Genomic DNA, 24631 nt, shown 5'->3' with positions numbered 1-24631 from the left:
AGAAGAAGTCAGGAGTCCGAGATGGTCCAGGTTAAAAACGCTTTATTACTGCGCAGGGCGACAGCACGCCTGAATGGCGATACCAAGACTGCCGCAACCCCCCTTGTTTGAGTTACATACTTATACATTTTCTCTGTCTATCTGTGCCTTAGCATAAGCCAATTACAGAAGCAGAATAGCCAATTCCTAATTTGGGTTATACTTCCTACCTAGTCATGGGGTGATCAAGAATTGTTAAAAAAAGATTCAAAGGTTCATGAGCAGGTTTCAAAATTTGCTAGCGAGATAACCAGGTGTCTCTGCAGAAACTGCTAACTGTCAAAAATAGCTTTGTGGTTAAGCTACATGAAACTGATAGGGGAGGGGGAAAGCAAAGAGCAGAATTGCCAATGGTCTTGCTGTTCAAGTGAAACATTGCTGTTTAAGCAGAGCTTGTCTACGTGGCATTTCTAGCCTCTGTTCCTATTTCTTAGCATGAGTGTAGCCATTTTATATTTATAAACTTCAAACCTCTCAAACCGATTTCTACAGAAGGTGAGACGAAAGGACAGACATGAGTTTCTGCAGAAGTTTTGCAGGCTTGCAGAAACCCCTGAGGCGGAAGGGCTGCTCTTTTCTCTTGTCTGGGACATTTCCTGATGATAGGCATCTTTGTCTGAGTTGGACATTAGATTCTGAGGATGGGGCTCATGGGAGGCTCATGGGAGGAGGGAACTCTCTTCTCTTTGTGTAATGGAGATAGAAAAAGCTTGTTCCCTGTAACTCTTTGCACAGATCTCTGAAAGCATCCTGGAGCTGTGACTTGCACATGCAATAAAACCCGTGTGTCCTGAGACTCTTGACAAGTGTTTCCTGGCCTTTAAATGGTCCTGTTTCACCATGTCCTCCATTTCAACCTTCCTACCCGGATGAATTCCCAAAACGTCCTTAATTTTGAGTAGGACTAAGAAGCATGGATTTGCATTTCTAGGCGTGTTTTTGAACTTTTGTTTTGGCCACGTCCTCCATTTCTAGGGGATTCTGTGTCATAGATTGTATGCGTCCTCCATTTCTCTGCCATAGAGCTTCTGTGTCCTCCATTTCCAGGGGCTTCCCTGCCTTCTCTCCTGGGTGAACTCCTCCTCCTCCTCCTCCAGGAGGGGCTTGGGCCTTGGCGTCTGGGTCTGGAGGAGGAGGAGGAGGAGGAGGCGGCCTGCCTGCCTTCCTGCCTTCCTTGCCCTCCATCCCTCCCCTTCCCCGGGGCCCGCCTCCCTCTCCCTCTCCCTCCGCCTCCGCCATCTCTGGGCGGGAACGGCCTCATTTCTCCCGCCACCAGCCTGAGGAGGGGAGGGCAGCCAGGGCCAGGCCTCTCCTCCTTCCCCCTTGAAGCCGCCGCCATGTCGCGCCAGAGCAGCCTCCTCAACTTCTTCCCTCCTTCGCGGGGCAGGAAGAGAGGCGGCAGCGACGCCGAGGAGGAGGAGGACATGGAGGACTTGGAGGACGCCCGCCGCCGCTCCGGAAAGGCCCCCCGCAGCAAGCGGGGCAGCAACAGGGCCCCGCCGGCCGACTGGTAAGGAAGGCCCAAGCCGGGGCCTCGAGTGAGGCAGGGCGCCGGGGGAGGGCTTCCGCGTGGCGCCTCAGACCAGGAGGCCTTCCTTCCTTCCTTCGGAGGCCGAGGGGCTTCGCGGGGGGCTTAGGCCTCGCGCGGCTTCCGCGGGAACAGGCCCCTCGGGAGGCGGGGGAAGGGAAACATTAATGCCTCCTTATCATTGTTATTGTTATTGTTGTGACATGGTGGCCGCCTGGAGCCTTGAGGAGCAGAGAGGCGGCCAAGAAATGACTCTTTCCCTCAGGGTTTTAACAGGATTCCTTCCTTGCTTTCCCTCAAGGTTTGAACACGCCGCTGTCGCCCGCCTCGAGCCCTCAGCAGAGGCGGGAAAGGGCTGCGGTTACTTATGAGACTGCTGCTATTTACTGTGGTTATTGCTGGATTTTAGCATGGTGGCCCGCCTCGAGCCTTGAGGAGAGGCGGAAAGGCTAGCATTACTGTTACTGTTCTTGTGATTAGGACTTAATTTTTAACATGGTGGCTTGACTTGAACCTTCTTCTTCTTTATTATTATTATTATTATTTGTTGTTATTATTATGTTTATTAATGCCCCAGCTTCCTCCCAGTACAGGGATTCAAGCCTTGAGGAGAGGCAGGCAAAAGATGATGATGATGATGATGATGATGACGACAGTAATATTTTCCCCCTTCCTTCAGGGTTTTAACATGATTTCTTCCTTCCCTCAAGGTTTATTTCCCAATTCCCTGTTTCTCTTCAACGTGGGCTACATGTTAAAATCTTAAATTATTATTATTATTATTATTATTATTATTTCATTCTCGCCTCTCACAGCTTGAGGCAGGCCACAACATGTTAAAACCATGATGATGATGTGGGGCAGAGGGGAGGTAAGGCGAGCCAGCATGTTCTTGGACTACTACTCCAGAGACCAGAGTTCGAATCCCAGCTCAACCATGATGAAACCCACTTCAGCTAGTCACACTCTCTCAGCCTCAGAGGATGGCAAGGGCAAGCCCCCTCTGAACAAATCTTGCCAAGGAAGCCCCCAAGATAGTTTTGCCTTAGAGTTGCCATAAGTCAGAAACAACTTGAAGGCACACAACAACAACAACAACATATCTGTATATATATTGTACACATATATGCAAAACTGCAATTCCCAGTATTCCACAGCATTGAGCCATGGCAGTTAAGGTGGTGTCAACCTGGATTATTTCTGCAGTGTGGCTGCAGCCTCCAAATACACACACATGTGTGTGTGTATATATATATGTGTGTGTGTGTTTATAGATACACACATATACACACACAATTGCCCCTTCATTTTTGCAGACTTGGAGTCTGCGTCCCTCGCCTGGTAAACAGGGAGACAAAATGCTGTGGGTGCCCCTGTGGGTGTCCCTGGGTGCGCGCTGCCATTCAAGACAATGGGGCTTGAATATTGGCAGTTTTTCGGAGGGAGTCCAGAACGGATCCCCTGTGAAAACGGAGGGGCAACTATATTAAAAATACAATGTATGTGAGCCAGTATGGTGTGGTTTGACTGTTGTTGGACTATGACTGTACAGTCACCACTCCAAGTCCATGGACTTGAAATGTGCAGACTTGAAAATCTGAAGAGGGATGACCGCTATTAATCTGAATGGGGCACACGCCCATGGCGCACACCCCATATGCACATGCCCCATTCAAGCCTATGGGGCTTGAATATGCACAAGATTTTGAACTTGTCTGGAACAGATCCTCCGCAAGTTCAAAAGGGGTGACTGGATATACATATACAGTTGGCCTTTCTTATACACTGATTTTTTATACACGGATTCAAGCATCCGCAGTTTGAAAACTTTGATTTTCCATTTTTTAATAAGGGACACCATTTTGCTATGTCATTATATTTAATGGGACTTGAGCATCCACGGATTTTGTTATCCACTTGGGATCTTGGAACCAAACCCCAGTGTATAACAAGGGTCCATTGTACACATACTGATTTTACATGTATATACACACATATCATCCCTTCCAATTTGCGGGGGATCCATTCTGGACCCACCCCCCGCGAATTGGGACAATCACCAATATTGATTGGAGCCCCGTTGATTACACTGGAGGGTGCTTCCACACTGCAGAAATAATCCAGGTTGATACCACTTTAACTGCCACAGCTCAATGCTGTGGAATTCTGGGAATTGTAGTTTTGTGTGCCTTCTTTCTCTGTCAGAATGGTCTGGTGCCACAACAATCTACAGTTTCCAGAATTCCATAGCATGGAGCCATAATGTTAAAGTGGTGTGAACCTGGCTTATTTCTGCAATGTGGACACAGCTGTAGTTTTACAAGCTCTCTAGCCTTCTCTGCTAAAGATTGCTGGTACATCACAAAACTATAAATCCCAGGATTCTGTAGGATGGAGCGGTGGCAGTTAAAGTGGTGTCTAACTGAATTATTCCTACAGTGCAGAGGGACCTAAAACTGCAGTGAATGAAGTGAGTTTTGAAGATAACGGAAACAGTTTCTGAACTAACCTTTTGAGGAATCAGTTTTCAAGTTAGCAGGTGTTTGGCTTCATTTTAAACCACTGAAACCTCATAGCAGTGATTCCTAAAGAGATGTAAGGAGGAGTACTGGCACTGCACAGTTTGAAAAAAGAAATACATCTTATATTATTTTATAATAACTGTTAAACCCTACTTTTCACATATTTCAGATATCACTTTTGCATAGAAAAATGCTTGCAAGAACCATTACATATAAATCTTGTAGGCACTATTTTTTGCTGCAGTTAGATGCAAAAATTTATAGAACAGAAATTGGGATATAAATAGAATGAAGAAATAAGTCATAAGGCGGTGGTGGGGAAACCTGTGTGCATATATTACATTAATGATTTCATAATACTCTTTTTTCCCTTAGTAACTTTTATTCTTTCCTTTACACTTCCCTTGTAATCTAGTATGCAAAATAAAACATTTCTAACTTTCTGTTTATGACTTCAAACTCCCTATACCCAAAGATTTCTCCCTTTTTTTGCCTCTCAGATTATAATTTATACATTTCTGGATTTTGACCACACACACATATATATATAACCATTCTTTTTTAAAAAAAAGACCTCCATGGCCATTTCCTTTTGCATTGATTCTCACTGAATTTCCCTTTTAGGTCTGTTTAACCAGTTAATGTGTCTAATTCTCGCATGTCCATCAATTTCATGGAAATGATTTCATGATATTCATGGATCACAGGGCAGCTGGTGGTTGAGGATGTGATTTCACTCCAGACTTTTGGGAGACAAACAACTTTCCTACCTTTTGTCATTTTATTTCAGGCACTCAAGCAACAATATATAGAAAATTTGAAAGCTTTTCTGGCAGTAAGGTTTTCAGAAACAAGCTCTTCCAAGATTTTTCTGGAAGAAGCTGTAAACAAATAATTTTGTCCCTTATGGGTGGGTGAAACTTTCGTCTGATTGGAGGAAAATGGTCAGTTTGAGGTTGGGTGACGTGAATCTCAGAAAATAAACATAAATGTGGACTGACAAGTTAATGGACCTGAACAGACAGGCCAAAATAGCCTTGGCTGAAGAGCGGGGTATTAATAATAATAATAATAATAATAATTATTATTATTATTATTATTAAGCTGCTTCGGGTCACTTTGGAGGTATGCTGTTTAAATGATGCATGTGTCCTAAGAGATTGGAAGCCGTGTCAAAGGCAGTTTCTGGACTCTTAAGATGTTTTCATCATTTAAACAGCATACCTCCAAAGTGACCCGAAGCAGCTTTATTTTGGCCTGTCTGTTCGGGCCCAGTAAGAGTTATTTTCAACTTTTCTTATGTGAACTGGTCTGGCCTGGGGGGAAAAATGTTACTTCACACTTCAATTTCATTTCTGTTTCTGATCTGTTGCTAGTGGGACCTGTGGTAGCTCATATTAGACTTTCCCCAAAGAGCCACAAAACATAAGGACACCAGAAAATCTTTTCTACACCACATCCAAAATTGCCTTAAGCATGGACCCTGGTTTCTTTTAGCACGTCTTATTTTTCTTTCTCATTGAATTTCTCAATTGTGCTTTTGTTATCTCATTTCAAAGGTCCAAAACACAATGTAGAAATAATCCAGTTTGACACCACTTTAACTGCCCTGGCTCAGTGCTAGGGAATCCTGGGAATTGTAGTTTGTTGTGGCACTAGAACTCTGTGGTAGAGAGGACTAAATGTCTAACAAAACTATAGTTTACAGGATTCCCTAGCACTGAGCCAGGGCAGTTAAAACAGTGTGAAACCGGATTATTTCTGCAGTGTGTTTTGAACCAAAGAAATTCTAATCTATTATGAACTGCCTTTCTTGAAGTATTTGTTACTTTGAGATATCACTCATTAGTTCCTTAATTTTATTGATAAGGGCTTTCTTAAAGTCAAAAGTGCATGTAAAACTGTGGCTTGCTTTCCGTTTCCTTTGTAAAATGAATCCAAGGAAAGAAATGTAAAAAGACTAAAAATATATTGAATCATTGATCAAGTTTTAAAAAACAGAAAACTTACAACAGGTTAAAACTATTTCAAATAGTGTGACAGTAGCATATGTGTAACCTGGATAAAATCAGTTAGGCCTGAAACTTGGTACTGAAATAATACCAACATTAGCATCTGTTGGGAATAGAAAGCTGAGGTATTATTCTTCCACAAATGAACATGGCCACTTCCACCTGAGCTTCCCACTGTTTCCACATTGTTGACCAGTTCTCCCCTCTTGAGGAGGACTGGGTCCAATATATAAAATTGGTGCCCTTGTTGCTTCTTGTAAGTATGGTTGTCTCTCCATATTCGCAGGGGCTAGGGGCAAAGGACTCCCACGGATATGAAAAAATCACGAATAGCCTCTCCCCATGAGGGGCCCCGTATGGGTCTCCTCCAAGCCCCTGCCATCCCTGGATCAGGTGATCCAAGTATGGCAGGGGTCCGGAGAGGACCTGCAGGGCTCTTTCTCCACCCCTGCAATGCCTGGATCACCTGATCCGGGCATTGGAGGGGAAGCAGAAGGAGCTGTGCAAGTCTCTCCTGACCCTCTGATGCCCGGATCAACTGTTCCAGGCATGGCAGGGGTCAGGAGAGACCTCACGAATAACCAAATTCGTGAATTCCAAGTTTGTGAATTGGGGGGGGGGGGGCAAGTGTGCTTAAAAGGAGTGCCAGGGATAGTTTCTGACATTAGGTGGTCTATTGGAGTCACATCTGGAAGCATATATGATATTCCAAATCCCAGAGACATATTTTATAAATGAAATTAATCCAGTGGCTTCAGATCAGTTTTTTTAAAGGACCCTTGTTTCAATCTCCAGCAGCCTTAATTCATGTTAATCATGCTAAAATCTAAATAATGCTGGAATCTAAATGATCAATTCATGAAGGTAAGACTTCAAGATGGACCATACATCCCCTCTCTGGTTGGTCATTACAAGGTTTACAATATTTTTGCAAAGTTGTGGTTATTACTTTTGAAGAGATAGTGGTTTCGTGTTGACACCACAATTTAGGCTCCCAGACATCTTTCTGTTTTCTAGTCCTGGCTAACATGAATTTTGGCATGATTTTTCTGTTATAAACAAATAAAAAATAGAGAATTCGTAGACTTTGTAAATCATCATGTCAGGAGGTGAGACTTTTGTCCTATGTAGACTGTATGTGTTTACAGAACAGAAGTTGATTAGGATTTACATGCAACCAGGGGTACTAATTGGAAAGGGAATACAACAATATTTACCTCTAAAAATTCTGAAAATATATAATACAAACCTGGGAACAGTTTGGCTACTTCTCAGGTGAAGCCTTAATAGTGATGAGTACCAATGCTGATCACAGATTTCCTTATATATTTTTTCTCCTTTATTATATAAAGTGAGTGATTCCTCCCTCCCCTCAAAAGTTTAGCTAAGCAGAACTTGGAATGCTTAAGATAAAATAGTAATCATGACTTTGTTCTTAGTGTGAAGTTTTCTTTGCCAGACATCAAGCATTTTCTTCTTGCTTGCGTAGTATGCTTTTCTTGCTTGCATAGTATGGCTATCCTTTGACCTAATTCTTTACTGCAGCCATACTTCATATTTGGAGATAACATCTATGTTTGAGAATACTTGCAGATGCCATTGTGTATAAATCTTGCAGGTGCTTAATTTTTATACAGTTAATTGCAGAATTTGTAACAGTCAACATTCCTTAAAGAAAAGATTATTCAGAATCCTGCATGCAAACTACCATAATTATTTGTATAAAAGTAATCCTTTTGTATATATAAGTTGACAGCAGGTTTTGGAGTCAGAATTAGGATATTGATATGACCCGTCGATAAGTTGAGGGTAAAATTTAAGTGCATGTAACAAAGGATGTAAATGACAAAGCAAAAGAAAACAATCCCAAAGAACTTACAAAATTCCGCCAAGCATAACTGTTTGTGCTCACCTCAACAATTGGATGGATGGAAGGGAACTATGGTAAATGGTGGCTGTTCAGTGTGTAGAGGAGGTGATCAGGCTGACAGTGGGGAGCTAAGAAAATGTGCATCTGTCATTCAGGCCAGGAGGGAGGGCTCATCACTGGTTTCCTCAGATCCATTCCATGGAGAGGTGAAAACCCCAGCGCTGGCTCAGGACCAGCCATCCCTGGCCATCACCACCATTTTCCTGCTCAGGTATTCAAAAGGCCTTTTGCTACTCTACTCAGAAGAGGAGATGGTCCTTTTATTGATAAATGATAAGTAGTAACTTATCAAAAAAAGAACCATCCTCTCCTCTGAGTAGAATGTCGAAAGATGAGAACTCAGTTTGTTCTGAGAGAACCTAAAAGAAGCAGAGACCCCCATCTACACTCTCACTACTGCTTTGAATGGAAATGCCAGAGACCTACTGCTACTACAATTTTCCTGCTCAGGCATTCAAAAAGGCCAGAAGTGGCACTGCTGTAGAGAGAGTAGAGGGAGTTGGTGCTTTTTCTTAGTTTCTCCCAGGATATACTAAGCTCTTACCTTTTGCAACTCAAAAAAGGGCTTGGTTCCTTTTTTGATAAGAGTTAAGATACATCATAGTCCACAAAAAAGGAGACACAAAAGGTGGCAGCAACTGTAGGACTATAACATTAATGTGCCATGCAAGCACACTTATTCTCAATAATAATAATTAAAAATTATGCAGTAGACATTCCAATAATATATGGAGAGAGAAATCTCAGAGGTGCAAGCAAGGTTCAGGAAAGGAAGAGACAGTAGGGATCACATTGTAAACATACGATGACTAGTGGAGCGTGCCAAGGAATTTGAGAAGAAAATCAGCTTTATAGACTATAGCAAAACCTCTGCCTGCGTCGATCACAAAAACCATAAACACTCTTAAAGACATGGAAGTACATTTGATAGTCCTGATGAGAAATCTGTATTTTTCATCAGGACTATCAAATGGCTGTTATGGACAAGAGGCTGTTATAGAGGAACAGATGGTTTCCAGTTGGCAAGGGGGTCGGACAAGGATGCATTCTGTAACCCTACTTGATCAACGTGTGCAGAAAATATCATATGAAGAGCAGACGTAGACTTGGAAGGAGGAGGAGTGAAGATAGGAGGAAGGAACATAAACAATGTGGATGACACCATACTATGAGCGGAAAACATTACAGACTTACAAGAATTACTAAGCAAGGTAAAAGAAGAGAGTGCAAAGGTAGGCTTAATGCTGAACACAAAACAAAAATAATGACCACAGAGGGTCTACATAAGTTCAATCTAAATAATAAGGAAATTTAAATAGTTGAAGAGTTACTTTACCTTGAATTAAACATTGATGTGAGTGATGACTACTGCAATCAAGAAATAAGAAGACTAGGAATGGGGGGATCATCTGTGATGAAAGTAGCCAAGATGCTAAAGTGTAAAGATAAAGAACACTAAAGTTAGAATCGTCCAAGCCATGGTATTCCCCATCTCCATGTACAGAAGTGAGAGCTGGACAGTGCAAAAAGCAGATAAGAAGAAAATCAGCTCATTTAAGATGTGGAGCTGGAGAAGAGTGCTGAGGATAATGTGGACAACCAAAAAGACAAATAAATGGGTCCTAGAGCAGATCAAACATGAAATCTCTCTGGAAGCTAAGATAATTAAACTGAGGCTGTTGTACTTTGGCCACATCACGGAAGGCATGACTCATTAGAAAAGGCATTAATGCTAGGAAAGGGGGAGAGAAGTAGAAAGATGAAGACCGCATGCTAGATGGACTCAAGGAGGCCACAGGTATGAATTTACAGCAGAGCAGTGGGGGGGCTTAGAGATATCTCATTCATAGGGTCGCCCTGAATTGAGATTGACTCAAAGGTGGTTAACAGCAACAGCAAATATGCTTATGAAGTAGGGAAGCCATTCCCTTAATCATCATATTTGACATCGATACATTCAAACTGGGTGAGTGACTGTGGAGACCCGTGGTGCCTGACCAGGGTGACTAGATGTCATAACTGCAAAGGGGGATAAGGCACCACAAAATGTAGGACATTCAAGAAGAATATAGAACATTACAAAAGAAAAGCTAAAATCACTAATATAAATATAAATTCTTGCTTCTTAGTGATGCTCAAAATTTAGGACAATAATTGTAACTATGGTGCGTTACAGACGGCCCGTTTGGGGCGGTCTGTATCCGGCCCTTTCCCTGCCGTATCAGGGCCTCAGCTGCCACAGCGGCAGCCTCTGAGGCCCCGATCCGCCGCTTTCCAGGCTGCGGGGGAGCGGCAAAAGGCTGCTTCCCCACGGCCTGGAAAGGGGTTCCTTAGGGCTTCATGCCCCAAGGACACCCGACAGCGGCAGGGAGGAGGAGAAAGGGGCCGCTTGGCCCCTTTCTGCCTTGCATCGCTGGCGCAGCCATATAAAAGCTGCGCCAGCAATGCAAATCCTAGAAGGAGCTCCGATTTGGAGCTCCTTCCAGGACTGCAAAAAAGGTGTCCCAGCCACTCTCACGTGGCGCGAGGATGTCACGTCTGCGCTGCCCTGTTTGGAGGCGGCGCATTCGTGACGTCCTAATGGCAGCACCCATCTAGAATGGGCGCTGCCATTTTGTACGTACTGTGTATGTACTAGGGTAGGGACGCCCCCGGGCAACCCTAGTACGTACATGGTATGTATTTTAGGCGAGTGTGTAACGCCTTAGATAATTTCAAATCTTTTATTTTTAATATGAAAATGCATGGGAACATCACTATTAAATTGGTCCCTAATTGTCCAAAAAATAGATTTCCTGAGAGCCCTAGCTTGTATATGTGTAAAATTATGTGGGAATAGGGAATGGGTAGGGTATGGTTGTATAAAAGATGGTTTGCTTATCAAGTACTTTGCCCATTGTTGCCAAACAGCTATACTTTATTTTAGGAGGGGATTCCATATTCTGCTCAGGTGTGTCTTATTTGGCTTTTGGAAGAAAATAATGATGTTCAAGCATCTTGAATTTTAGTTTTTTTAACCATTAACTGATAATTTGACTGGCTCTACCAAGGTTGTTCTCCCTAGAGGAAATTCCTCAAAGGTCTGTACCTTTCCTGCCTATGGGCGGAGAGGAAGAAGTAACCTATCCCAACATGTTCATGTTTCACTGCTGGAAATGAACATACCACAGATAAAATCAGTTTCCTTTTCTCCCTCTCTAGTAGATAGAGGGGATGCTGTACTGCTGATTCATTTCTACACTGTATTTTTTTCTGAGTAATGTATTGAAACACCTGAAAGAGTTTGACGCTATAGAACAAGAATTTAATTATAACCTGGGATGGCTTTCCTTGTTTGCAGTTATGCAAACAGTGTTAAGTAGGTAGGATGAAAAAAGATGATTTTCTTTATCAGTACAGTTCTTTCTTTATTTTTGTTTTTTTAGGGTCATTTAGGAGAAAATTAAATTACCTGTTTCACTCTATTACAGGCATGTGGTTCAGCAGTTAAGACGCTGACTCTAATTTTTTTCTCCTCTTACAGTGACTTCTGTGAATTTACACCTGGTGATTTAGTTTGGGCCAAGCTTGAAGGATATCCATGGTGGCCATCTCTTGTGTACAAGCATCCAACAGAAGGAATACTTTTCCGGGGCAGAGGAAGAGCATCTCGCATCCATGTACAATTTTTTGATGATGACCCATCGAGGGGCTGGGTTAGCATTAGATACATAAGACCCTATGCAGGTAAGAAGTATGATTGTACATATGACAGGGGGGTGTTCCTGCATCAAATTGTACTACTGTCATTCTGCGAGCTGATGCCATTTTTCACTTCTCTAGACTTCTGGAGGCTTTACTGTTAGAACAAAACAAAACTGGGAAAGACAGATCAACTCAAGGGTGATTAACAACAAAGTCCTTAACAGTTATACAATTTATTTCCTCCATGAAGCATGGGATCCCTGAATCTTTAGTGAAACACGTAATGGTTTTAGTTCCAGTCTTCCTGCTGGTGTGGGGAACTCTTAGGGCACTGAAAGAGACACTATTTAAATGCAGCAGAGCCTCCCAAAAGATTGGAGGTCTGTACTGATAATGCAGTGAGTGCAGGAGGGGAAGAAAACATCTGGTCTCAGAGGTAGTGTGAGTGTATTGGGAGCAGGTTGCAAAGAAACACCTTGTTTGGCAGGAAGATCTTAAAGGCCAGGACCAGAGCACATATTCTGTGGGAGAATGGGGAATCCATTCGCAGCCACAGAGAAGGAACCATCCAAGAAAGGGATGATTAATTAAAGTCAAGAGAAAGCTGAGCAACCTGGGAGGACCTGGGAATCCAATAAGAAATATTTAAAAATAAATTTAAACAAATTCTTTCTTCAATGGCTTCTTCTTGACTAGAATGGACCTTCACAGTAATCTCTCCAGTGTGCCATTTGAGACTAGACTCACTAACTTCAGGTTAAAAATGCAGAGGAAATTATCACTTTGCACCTTCTCAAGATGTTTGATGCCAATGGCTTCATGATTGAATCTAGGCTAATCAAACATGACAAAAGCTTTCTCAGAAGATGCCAGCCATAGCTGCTGGTGAAACCTCAGGAATAAACTCTTCTAGAGCATGGCCTCATAACCCCAAAAAACCCACTAAAAACTATGACAAAAACTATCGGTTCAGTGGAACAATAGAGAGCAGGGTTGGGGAGCTTAAAATGTCAATGAATTTTTGTTCCCGTTATCATTCATCACTAGGTAATCTGCCTGGGGCTGATGGGAATTACAATAAATGTCTGGAAGGCCACAAGTTCCTGAGCCCTGAGGTAGAGCTTCCCGGAACAAAGACAAGAAGGGATATGTGGTGAAGCTTTGACCTGTTGCTCTGTCTAGAAGTGAGAGCTCTTTGGTATTGGACCGTGTTCCCCATTATGGCTTTAGATCAGGAATCTTGCCACTCATACCTCAGAGAGCCCTTTCCTGTTTCTCCACCCTTTTTTGAACCTCACAAATATTAGCTATAGTGCCACAGTATTCTACTTTTCCCCCATCTTTATCACTGCCTCAGGAATTTTAACAGCAGTCTCTCAGAGGTTCTTTTTTCTGTTTTTGTTTTCTCACCCTTGCTTTTGCTTGTATTAAGCTCCTGTTTAGAATTTTGACTTGTTATTCATACTCAGCACTAAAGCATGTATAACGATAAATACTTGAACTGTGAGATTAAGGTTACAGACATTCTTATTATAGAGAACAGCAGCTGTATTATTTCTGTATTATAACTGAAGTATGTATCAGTTAATAAAGTAGATGTGCTCCTGGAGGTATTACTTCTTTAACAGAAAATTTGGTACCTGAGGTAGAAATAACGTGGAAAGAATAGGGATGGGTTCCTGCACCACAAGAAAAAAGAGGATTTCAACAGTTTTTTTTAAAATTTAGAACCGACAGTATGCCTGTGTGAGATGAAACAACCAGGTGAGTTAAGTCTTGCATAATTAAGACATATTGGCACTTTACAGACAGCCCAAAAGTGTGGTCTGCAAAGTGCCCTCATTTGTTGCACGGAGGAGCCTCTGTGGCCAAACCGCGCGACTCCTTCGCGCAGCAAAAAGAAGCCACAAAAAGCGGCTTCTTTTTGCAGCACGGTAATGACGCAGCAAGGCGCCAATGGCGTACTTGCAGCGTCATTGCTGCAACGTGCAGACGCTAAGCATCCGCTACGTCAAAATGGCAGCACCCATGTAGAATGGGCACCGCCATTTTGTACGCGCTTGGCGTGTACTAGGGTTAGGGGCGTCCATACTAGGGTGCCCGTGCGGAATGGGCCTTTGATTCTTTTTTAGAGACCAGGCTTATCGTATATACTCAACTGTAAATCGAAAAATATATGCCCAAAAATTAATCTTAAAATCTGGGGTCGATTTACATACAGGTCAAAAGTCTTTTAAAAAGCTGCCCCGATGTCCCACTCTCCCCGTCTGGCTGTGATTTCTGAAAGCGCTTCCCAGGCTGGAGTGTGTGAAAGGTGATTTCCTTCTCAATCTGATATGAAAACCTAATCTCCCCATCCTCCTTTTTTTCTAGGATTTCCTCTGACCATCAGATACCCCATTTCCCTCCACTTCCCAATCCAATGTTAAAACCTTCTTTCCCCACCCTTCTCCTCATTTGGATTTCCCCTGACCACCAAACAGCCCATTTCCCTCCACTTCCCAATCCGCTTAGAGTCATCTCATTTACAGGGTCGCCATGAGTCAAGGTAGACTCAAAGGCAGCTAGCCACAACAGTGTGGCATAGTGGTTTGAGTGTCCAACGATGACTCAGGAGGCTAGGGTTTGAATCCCCACTCAGCCATAGAAACCCACTGGGCAAGTCAGTCTCAGAAGAATATATAAGCAAACCCATTGTGATCAAATCTTACCAATAAAACCCTGTGATACGGTTGCCATAAGTCAGAACTGACTTGAAGGTACACAGTACTACCAGCATCAGCAATTATGGTTACTGTATATATTCATATATAAGTCTAGAAATTTAGGTCAAAAATTGACTCAAAAAATCTGAGTTGACTTATCCACAGGTCAGTGTACTGTATCTTAACTCTTGTTTAAAATAAGGAACCACCCCCTGGTGAAAAGCAGGAGTATAATCTTTCTTTGAAGCACCGAGTACTCTCTCATCTATCTAGCCTTAGGACTGATCACAAAAAGCTATGTCTGGTGGAATTTTGCAAGTTCTTTGACATTGCTTTGCTTTGCTTCATCCTTTAAATACTTTGCTATATGCCCCTAAGTTTTACCCTTGACTTATCCATGGGTCATATTAAAATCCATAATTTCAGCCCCAAAACTTGCCCTCGACTTATGCATGAGGTCGACTTGTAATTGAGTGTATACATTTACTAATCTTAGAAGATGGTGGAATAAATGTATTTATTTGGTTTGAATTGCAAAGTTTCTTGGATGTTAGATCATTAAGAACAGAAACTTTTACCAAAGTTGGTCTTGTTTTGATTTCTTGATTAGTTTTTTCCTTTGTCTTGCAGGTTCTACAGGCAGAGATACCCAGAGGGGAGGTGTGTTTTACAGTTCAAAGCCTGAGATTAGAAGAGCAATGGAACTGGCGGATGCAGCTATGAAAAAAGATAAAAGTGAGCGACTTGATCTGGCAGTGTGTGACAAACCTTCAGAAAGTGAGGAGGAAGAAGAGGAAGATATGGAGGTAACTTTTAAAACTATTTCCTGAAATAAAGAATAGAAGAAAGAGCTAATCTTGTTATGGCACTACGTTTCATAGGTATCTCAAAAGAAAGTGCTTCAGAAACTGCTGAAAGATAAGCCTAGTTAGAAACCATATTTCTCATCACAGAATGTGAGACTTGGTAAGGAGAGCTTTTGAGAAAAAAATCATGGTGGGTAGATGTAGAATGGATTAGAGTACTGTAACACTATGAGGAGCATTCAGAAGCTGTAGCTAATAATGCCTTAAATAAATAAAACTGTGTGGCATGTTCTCCAAAAGGCAAAGCTGTACTGTTTCTGCTGGTAAAGCATTTGGCTGACCAGTAGATGAAAAATTAGTTGCTACTTTTCCCCAGAGAAACTGTTGGATTGCACTATTCAGAACAAGGGTAGATGTCCTAGGGACCTCCAGATGCTTTGTACCACAAGTCGTGTAACCTTCAATCATAACATATTGACTGTGTCTGATGGAAAGCATGGTCTGAAACATCTGGAAGTTACTTGGTTGGTTGAGATGACCAAGCTGCTTGCAAAGGCAGCTAACTTGTCTGTTTAAACTTGATGTAGTCATTTATCTGCCTGAATTTCCCTCACTGTTTTTGCTAAAAGCATTACAGTACATGTTTTCTTTCATAACATCAACTAACTCTCTTGTTAATAATAATAATAATAATAATAATAATAATAATATGTTTTATTTATAGACCGCTATTCCGCGATGATCATAGCGGTGTACAGTAAAATCGTAATACAATACAAAATACAGTTAAAGGAGGGAGAAGTCTCGTCCTTCAGGCAGTCCAAGATGTTGCTGGGTCTGCCTGATGGCTCCCTCTGAGGCCGAGATGACAATTGAGGAGGGAGGGGCCTCTTCCTTCAGGCAGTCCAAGATGTTGCTGGGTCTGCCTGATGGCTCCCTCTGAGGCCGAGATGACAGTTGAGGAGGGAGGGGCCTCTTCCTTCAGGCAGTCCCTGATGTTGCTGGGTCTGCCTGATGGCTCCCTCTGAGGCCGAGATGACAGTTGAGGAGGGACAGTTAAGACTTTGGGAGGTACATCTTGCTGGCAGATGTGCAACAGTACTGGAACAAAATAGAATATCAGAGACAATATAATCTACTGTTTGCCATGGTTGAATCTAGCTTCAGCTGTGCCATAAAGTCCTGAATATGGATGTTGAAGGCTAATAAGACCAGAACTTGATTTTTTATTAATGTGTCATTTATATGGGCAGCTAGGGACAATTTTTGCCCATGTGTGATGCACAGCATGAGTCTGTTCAGTTACAGTGAGTTTTTCAATCATCCAATTTTTATGCTTCTCCCCTCCCCCTTTCTTAGCAGGTGAGCGATGAGGGTGATGAATTTTCTGCAACAAAGGAAGTGAAACATAAAAATAAAAGGACAGCTGGACGACAGCGACATCATGGAAAAACCAAGAAGAGAAAGATTATGGATTCAGACAGTGATAATGAAGGTTCAGACATGGAGTTTAAGCCTGATGAAGCCAGCAGTGATGAAAATAGTGTTGGAATAGGTGACAGTGAAACTTCTGAATCTGAGATAAACTCAGAAAAGAAAGTAAAACGTCCCATTAAAGTCCCACCTAAACAAACCATTAAACCAACACAGGAAAAGGAATACAGACTTCCCCAGAAGGAATATCTTAAAAATGATGTTCCTGAAACTCCCATCAGAGAAATTAATCTTTCCTCTGAGATTCTGTATAAGTTAGCATCTTATGCAGCTCCTGAATGCTATGATTATCGAGCAAACATTAATGGAGGAGGAGATACTCCAGCTGTGTGGGAACATGATAAAATTGAGTGGCTCCAAGATGGTAAGCGGAAAGATGGTCGTAGGAGACGGCAGAATGATCCAGAATATGACCCATGTACTCTTTTTGTGCCAGAGGACTACCTTAGAAACTGTACGCCAGGAATGCGGAAGTGGTGGGAGCTGAAGAGCCAGAACTTTGACTGTGTTATCTTCTATAAGGTTGGAAAATTCTACGAGTTGTACCACATGGATGCTGTTGTTGGGGTTAACAAGCTTGGATTGGTGTTCATGAAAGGCACTTGGGCTCACTCAGGTTTCCCAGAAATCGCCTTTGACAGGTTCTCAAATATCCTAGTCCAGAAAGGTCACAAAGTTGTCCGTGTTGAGCAGATGGAGACTCCAGAGATGATGGAGGCACGCTGTAAATCCATGTCTCACCCAACAAAATTTGATAGAGTTGTGCACCGAGAAGTATGCAGGATAATTTCCAAAGGGACACAAACCTACAGTATTCTGGATGGTGACTTTTCCGAAACTCATAACAAGTACCTTCTTTGTGTGAAAGAAAAATGTGATGATTCTGCTGGCACCCATCGTACCTATGGGGTGTGCTTTGTCGATACAACGGTTGGAAAGTTCTACTTAGGGCAGTTCCTGGATGACCGCCATAGTTCAAGGTTTAGAACTCTTTTGGCTCATAATACTCCTGTTCAGATTCTCTTTGAGCGGGGGAACCCCTCTGCAGAAACACAGAAGATAATGAAAAGCTTACTTCCTTCTACTGTGCAAGAAGGTTTGACTGCTGGCTCTCAGTTCTGGAATGCATCCAAAACGCTAAAAACTCTCATCGAGGAAGGCTACTTCCAGGACAAGGAAAATTCAAATAGTGGAGCAGTTCTTCCTCCAGTAATCCGATCCATGACTGCAGAAAGTGACTCATTAGGACTTACTCCTGGGGAAAACAGTGAGCTTGCTCTATCAGCTCTTGGTTGTTGTGTTTTCTACCTTAAAAAATGCATTATTGACAAGGAAATTTTATCAATGGCAAAATTTGAAGAATATGTTCCTGTGGACATTGATATTGGAAAAGGAACAAAATCAAGTAGTATCTTTGCTAAAACAAATCAGAGGATGGTGCTGGATGGCGTGACTCTAGCAAACCTGGAAATACTGGAGAATGCCACTGGTTCAGCAGAAGGCACATTACTAGAAAGGATTGACACATGTTGTACACCTTTTGGGAGGAGACTTCTGAAACAGTGGATCTGTGCACCATTGTGTAATCCTTGTGCTATCAGTGACCGCCTCGATGCAATCGAAGACCTCGTGGCAGAAGCTGCCAAAATGTCTGAAATCCGGGACCTTCTTAAAAAACTCCCGGACCTTGAGAGGCTTCTGAGCAAAATTCACAGTATTGGATCTTCACTTAAGGACCAGAACCATCCAGACAACAGGGCTGTTATGTATGAGGAAGCCAGGTACAGCAAGAAGAAGATAGTAGACTTCTTGTCTGCATTAGAAGGATTTAAAGTGGTTGTTGAAGTTATCTCAATTTTGGAGGATATTGTTGGTGGTTTTGCATCCAAAACATTACGACAGACAGTGACAGTCAAATCTAAAAACCCAGAAGGCTTTTTCCCAGACTTAAAAGCAGAACTTGCAAAGTGGGATGCTGCCTTTGATCATACTACTGCACGTAAAACTGGTGTGGTTAATCCACAACCTGGATTTGACTCTGACTATGATAAAGCTTTAGAGGATATAAGTGATGTTGAGGAACGCCTTCGCCAGTATTTGGAAGAGCAGCGCAAACGACTTGGGATCAGAGCCATGATGTATTGGGGAGCAGGCAAGAATCGTTATCAAATGGAAATTGCAGAAACTGCAGTGCCTCGAGACTTACCAGATGAATATGTGTTGAAGTCTAGCAGAAAAGGCTATAAGCGTTACTGGACCAAAGATATAGAGCAGATGCTGACTGATATTGTCAATGCAGAAGATCGAAGAGATGCTGCACAGAAAGCTTGTATGAAAAGGTTGTTCTATGACTTTGATAAAAACAGCAGAGACTGGCAAACGGCAGTAGAATGCATTGCAGTTCTAGGTATGCATTCTTCCATTGTAGCACATCATAAGTTCACTCTTCACTGTTGATTCGTTTTAGTGTCTTGTTTATATGTTTAAAAGCTTTATAGTAAGAGTGGTCAACTGATGACCAGTAGATTAAATCATTTAGAGTTGGAAGGGACTACAAGGGCCATGTAGACTAACCCCTGGCATGCTGGAAATGTGACCCCCAGAACCAGTTTTATCCAACTCAAATTTTAATCAGTCAAGTGCTGTTTAAAAATGTCTGCAACAATATTTGTAAGGGAAATTACTCATATTTTGTATTGCATCTCCTTGTGGTTTTGTGTAACGTATATGTGTACTGTAACTGAGAAATCTTTACCAGTAGTTCTATGTACTGTTAGAAAGCCTGACCACTTATAAAGAAGTTAGACTATGCAATTTTAGCATTTTGCATCCTAAAGCTCCTGCCTGAAATACAAATTGCCACCTTAGGAAAAAAAGATTTGTCCAAAATCTCTGAGATGGTATATGCCCATCTATAGCTGTTGCATGCACAACCCAACTGTATGTATTGTGAATGTAGGAAGATTTGGAGAGGGGTCTGTATGTTGGACAGAGAGGGATTTTCCAAGAGTGACACTTTACAAAGACAATAAATAGATCTTGGTTGTGCTGCAGTCAACATGATGATATGGAATATTGCATCAGATATATGGTCATATAAAAGCAGTGCTTTGTATACAGGCTCTGAACTCTGTAGTTGAGACTAGAAGCAAGATGAGATTCTTCTCCCTTCAAACACAAGTGTAGTAATTCAGCATGTTCACATAGACTGCCACCTGTCTTTACACACACACACACACACACACAGAACCGTAGCCATATGCATGTGTCATGGCTAAAGTGATGAATGTTCAAAGTGACAAAAGACATGTACACGTATACATACATAAAAACACATACATACTCACACACATAGGTAAATGTATATATAGTTGTGTGTGTGTGTAAAAGAGAGAAAAAAATACATATTCTTATGCACCTACTTCTTTCTCATGGATTGCTTAATTTTAGGGCAGCTATTTTTCTACTTTGTATTTATAAGTAGGGTATCATCCTCATGATATGCCCTATTTAAGCACTAACATGAAAACCCAATCTGCATGTAGGCCCTAAGATAATCGTTCTGATTTCTGAAGATACTTATAGCCCGTATAGCACTACTAAGTTTTAGTTTTCTTCAGAATTGTTAGAATTCTTTTATTTTGAGGATAATGGGACTTTAAGTTTCAACTCTCCATTTCAATTTAATTAAACAAGAATATTGGGAATTACATGAAATTAAATATATTTCTGGCTTTAATCTCACTTGTGATTTATTAATACTGCTACTGAACAAGTAGAGTTAGGTGGAGCAGTATTCAGTGCCGTAAAATCTTTGAATTCCTCTTGCTGCTTGGAGGGCAGAACAACAGTAAATATCTTGAGTTTTATGTGCTTGATGTATTTGGCTTTATGGCCACCTCCACACAATCAGAAAAGTTAGCTTACTGATTTTTATTTTGCTTTCATAGATGTCCTATTGTGCCTCGCTCATCACAGTCAGGGATGTGATGGACCACTGTCTCGACCTGTAATACTGCTGCCAGAAGACAACACCCCACCATTTTTGGAGCTCAAACATTCACGCCACCCTTGCATCACGAAAACATTCTTTGGAGATGACTTCATTCCTAATGATATCTTGATAGGTGTAGAGGATGAAAAGGGAAACTCTGAAAACAAGGCCCCCTGCGTTCTAGTGACTGGGCCGAACATGGGAGGAAAGTCTACACTCATGAGACAGGTGATTATAGAATAAGTCAATATAGACAACATGTTTTACATTCTTAACAAATTTTATTCCTTGAACTATATGAACTGCTAAGTTTGGGTTGGTTAAGATTTTCCTCTCCAAGTTCGTATATTGTAGTGGCTTTGGGACATGTATATATCACTTACTCTATTATCCTGATGACAGCTGCCATCAGCGGAGAAGAGAGACAAACAAGGATACACCTTGCCAAGGATGCTTTGGAAACCACTTGAGTTTCTGAAATCTGGATTGCCCAAGTAAATCAGTTAGGTTTCCCACAGAAGTAGTATTTCTCTTCCTAGCATTCTGAGAGTTCAGATGTACCTCTTTGAGAAGAATGAGGATGATCACATAGAGCACTGTATGTTGTATGATTGCTAAGATCAGTTCTATATGAAACAGCAAAATGCTTCAAATATTTTAGCTTTCTGTCCTGGAATCATGAGGACTAGTTTTGCATGCATTTCTCTTTAACTTAGTCTTCTAAAAGTTAGTTGATCTCCATTTCTGCAGCATTGTTTTGGCAGGAGTATTAACATAAGAAACATCAGGATCTGCCATAATCAGGCCATTGGTTGCTTAGCATTTTAGTACAGGCAGGCAGCAGCTCTCCATGGGATGAGACCAAAGAGATTTTTCAGCCATACCATAAGATGTTAGGAATTATACTTGGGACCCTCTGCACGCAAGCCACATGTACTACATTTGTGTTGTTTTTGTACAACTTGTTAGAGCCCCTAAACTAAGATGGAATAATTTAATATAGAATGTAAGGGTTTTACATTTAGAATGCTCCTAATCATGCTGCTCATCATTCATGCCTGAATTGATAGAGATTACATTGGGTTTGTTGCAGAGGACTGCCAAGATGATTGTTCAAGGGAAGCTGAGCTAGGTTCATTGGCTCTGGGGTGTCTTAGGACTGGATGCATACCACAACAGCAATGGGATTTTTTCCAATATGTATCTCATGAGACACTCTGATGTATTTTTTTTTTATTTAGGCACGATAACTCAAGAAAATTCTGGGGTATTTTCCTGTTACTATGGGCATGGAGGCTGCAAAAAAGGACTTAAGAGCCATACACATCCCATGAGTTGTACTTTCCCCTCGCTTTTAAGACTCTTTTGTTTAGCTGCTGGTTTTACTTTGCTTTTTATGTGTTTCAGTTTTTCTCTTCTTTCTGGCAGGTTTTATTGTGCGTTGTTTTTAATTCATTTTTAAAATATATTTTATATTTTTAATCAGTTGCACTAAATTAAATAAGAATGAGAGTTGGAATGGAGAGTGCTGATATTCACACTTTTTTTTGGTGAAGAACTTTTGGGAAGTTTTCACTCCCGATAGTAACAAAAAAGCAAGGGCATCTCTGAAAGGTCCAGTTATGACTGCTAGTCCAAGCAGAAACAACTTGCTTTTGATAGAAGTGCAGCTGGAGGAGGAAGCAAAGTGTTTCTTCCTTGTATTTGTTAGTTCCAGAACAATCAAGTGAAGAGAACTCTCTAATGGCTGTTGGGTTTGTTGCTTTGCAGGCTGGCCTGTTGGTAATAATGGCCCAGTTGGGATGTTTTGTACCTGCTGAGTCTTGCAGGCTCACTCCTGTCGACAGAGTGTTCACCAGATTAGGAGCTTCAGACAGAATTATGTCAGGTGAGTTTGGGGTATTTTTTTAAATTAATGTTAAAGTAGAGCTGGTTGTAAAAGCACTCTCTACCAGTACAATATATATATAGCTTGATACTTGAATTTCATTATCCTTTGCTTCCAGACTGGATCAACTTTAAAAATACTCATTCTGAACCTAGAGCGAGCTAATCATTTTTAATTATTGTTAGAGAATAGTGAGAATTATCTTTATAGCTGTCTAGCAGTTTAAAATACTGTATTTTCTGGTGTATAAGGCGGGTTACAGACCGCCAAAAATACGTAGTGACTACGTATTAGGGTTAGGAAGGTGCGGTGCTTCCGCACCCCCCTAACCCTAATACGTAGTCACTACGTATTTTTTGGTGACGGCCGTTCCAGACGGCCACCACCATGTTTACGTCTTGGACGCATAGCGTCCAGATGTGTCGCGGCGCCTATGATGTTGCGAGTGCGCCAGCGGCGCCTCACGGCGTCATAGCTGCGCCGCGAAAAGAAGCTCCATTTTGGAGCTTCTTTTTTGCTCCGTAAGGGAGCCGCGCGGTTTGGCTGCAGCAGCTCCCTCACGGAGCAAACAGCGGTGGCAGCGGACGGCAGTTTATAACCCGCCTAAGACTACTTTTTAACCCAGGAAAATCTTCTCAAAAGTTGGGGGTCATCTTACAGGACAGGTGCTGAAATTTCTGAGCTGGACTGGAGAATCTGCAGTCACTGCATATGGTGGGGGAGCTCAAAAACGGCTGCAGCCGAATCCCCGCCGTATGCGGCGACCATGTGAAAGCAGCAAGGGCAGCGCTATACAAGTATGGTAGAAGAAAATCCACTCACCAGGATTCATGGAAAGAAGTGACTTAACGCGGTCCTGATGATGAGGTGAAGGGGCACCTCACCGGGAAGGTGTAAGTGAAGGGCAGAACAAGCTGCAGGCGTCTGGAACACCCGGGGAATGGAAAAAAGAGTTGTGTTTGTGCTGCCGCTCTGATAGTCTTGGAGACAGGGAGGGCTGAGCAGGCAGGGAAAGCTGATCAATCCAATGCAGGCTTTGTATACAAGTTTTCCTGCTACGTACCTGCATTTCATGAGCATTTGAATTAAAATTACCATATTGAAATAAAATCTGATGTATTTAATTTTTATTTGGTGTGCGTTGGAAGAAGGGTAGTCTTATACGGCGAGTATATCCCAAACTATATTTTAACTGGAAAAGTTGGGGGTCATCTTATGCACCGGAAAATACGGTACATTGTTCCATGGTACTAGTGGCTGGAGGGCTAGGTAAAATACCACAGTTGTAACTATAACAAGAGCACACTAAATTTAAAGGACTGAGCACTGCCTGAAAACAGATCTGAATTGAATTCATTTTGTACCTAGATTCAGCTCCCCACATGACTGAAGAGTTCACTAAGCCATCTTGGGCCTTCCACTGCTACTTCATCGTAGCCTGAAATGGCCTTTTCAATGCCAAAATTTTAGAAGTAGATGTAGCACAAAATGAAGTCAGCTTCTGTTTAGGAGTATCAATGACTGGAACTATCCTGTTGGCAATCCCAACTACAGTAGACCTGTTGAATGGCAAGTCAATGTGTAGGTACTTCCAACTGGGCTCTGCTCTAGTTGGAACTAAAACAGGATTTAGGCCAGTATGTCATGAGGTTGGTATAAAAATAAACATAATTTCAATTTAATCTCTCATTGGTTGGTATTCCTGCAAAACCTTAAGTGTCTTTGGAAGGATTGTGTTCATTACCCAATGTTGACAGCATGTGTTTCATTCACTAGGGGAAAGTACATTCTTTGTGGAGCTGAGTGAGACTTCCAGTCTGCTACAGCATGCAACAGAACATTCCTTTGTTCTCATGGATGAACTTGGTATGTAGGCTAATGATACAGAAATAATTTTATGATCTGGCTGTAACATTGACAAGCTCTGCATTCACTCCCTCCTGACATCACTTTTTGTCTGCTTATATTATACTTAATGATGGGGCATTATATGTGCCATATCTCATTTAAATTACCTGGTACATGTGCA

The 24631-nt window shown here is 41.9% G+C and overlaps 1 protein-coding gene across 2 annotated transcripts in view; it reads left to right on the top strand.

Moving 5' to 3' along the window:
• The first annotated feature begins 1023 nt into the window (after window positions 1-1023).
• LOC149310453 (DNA mismatch repair protein Msh6-like) overlaps window positions 1024-24631 on the top strand; it is a 28627-nt gene continuing 5019 nt past the window's right edge. The window contains exons 1-7 of one of the 2 annotated variants that reach the window (XM_089528974.1): window positions 1024-1549; window positions 11555-11757; window positions 15051-15226; window positions 16589-19127; window positions 20671-20942; window positions 22485-22602; window positions 24379-24468. In XM_089528974.1, coding sequence (XP_089385100.1) covers window positions 1377-1549; window positions 11555-11757; window positions 15051-15226; window positions 16589-19127; window positions 20671-20942; window positions 22485-22602; window positions 24379-24468 — 3571 coding nt within the window. In that variant the 5' untranslated portion in view covers window positions 1024-1376. Of the gene's footprint in view, window positions 1550-11554; window positions 11758-15050; window positions 15227-16585; window positions 19128-20670; window positions 20943-22484; window positions 22603-24378; window positions 24469-24631 lie in introns of both variants that reach the window. The other variant, XM_089528973.1, reaches the window with a different exon arrangement.

The sequence above is a fragment of the Sceloporus occidentalis genome, unplaced genomic scaffold (assembly GCF_023333645.1).
Source record: "Sceloporus occidentalis isolate IW3139 unplaced genomic scaffold, rSceOcc1.0.p SCAF_6, whole genome shotgun sequence".
NCBI classification, from domain to species: Eukaryota; Metazoa; Chordata; class Lepidosauria; order Squamata; family Phrynosomatidae; genus Sceloporus; species Sceloporus occidentalis.
Note: the sequence above shows the minus strand (reverse complement) of the source record. Positions and strands in the feature narration are given on the sequence as shown.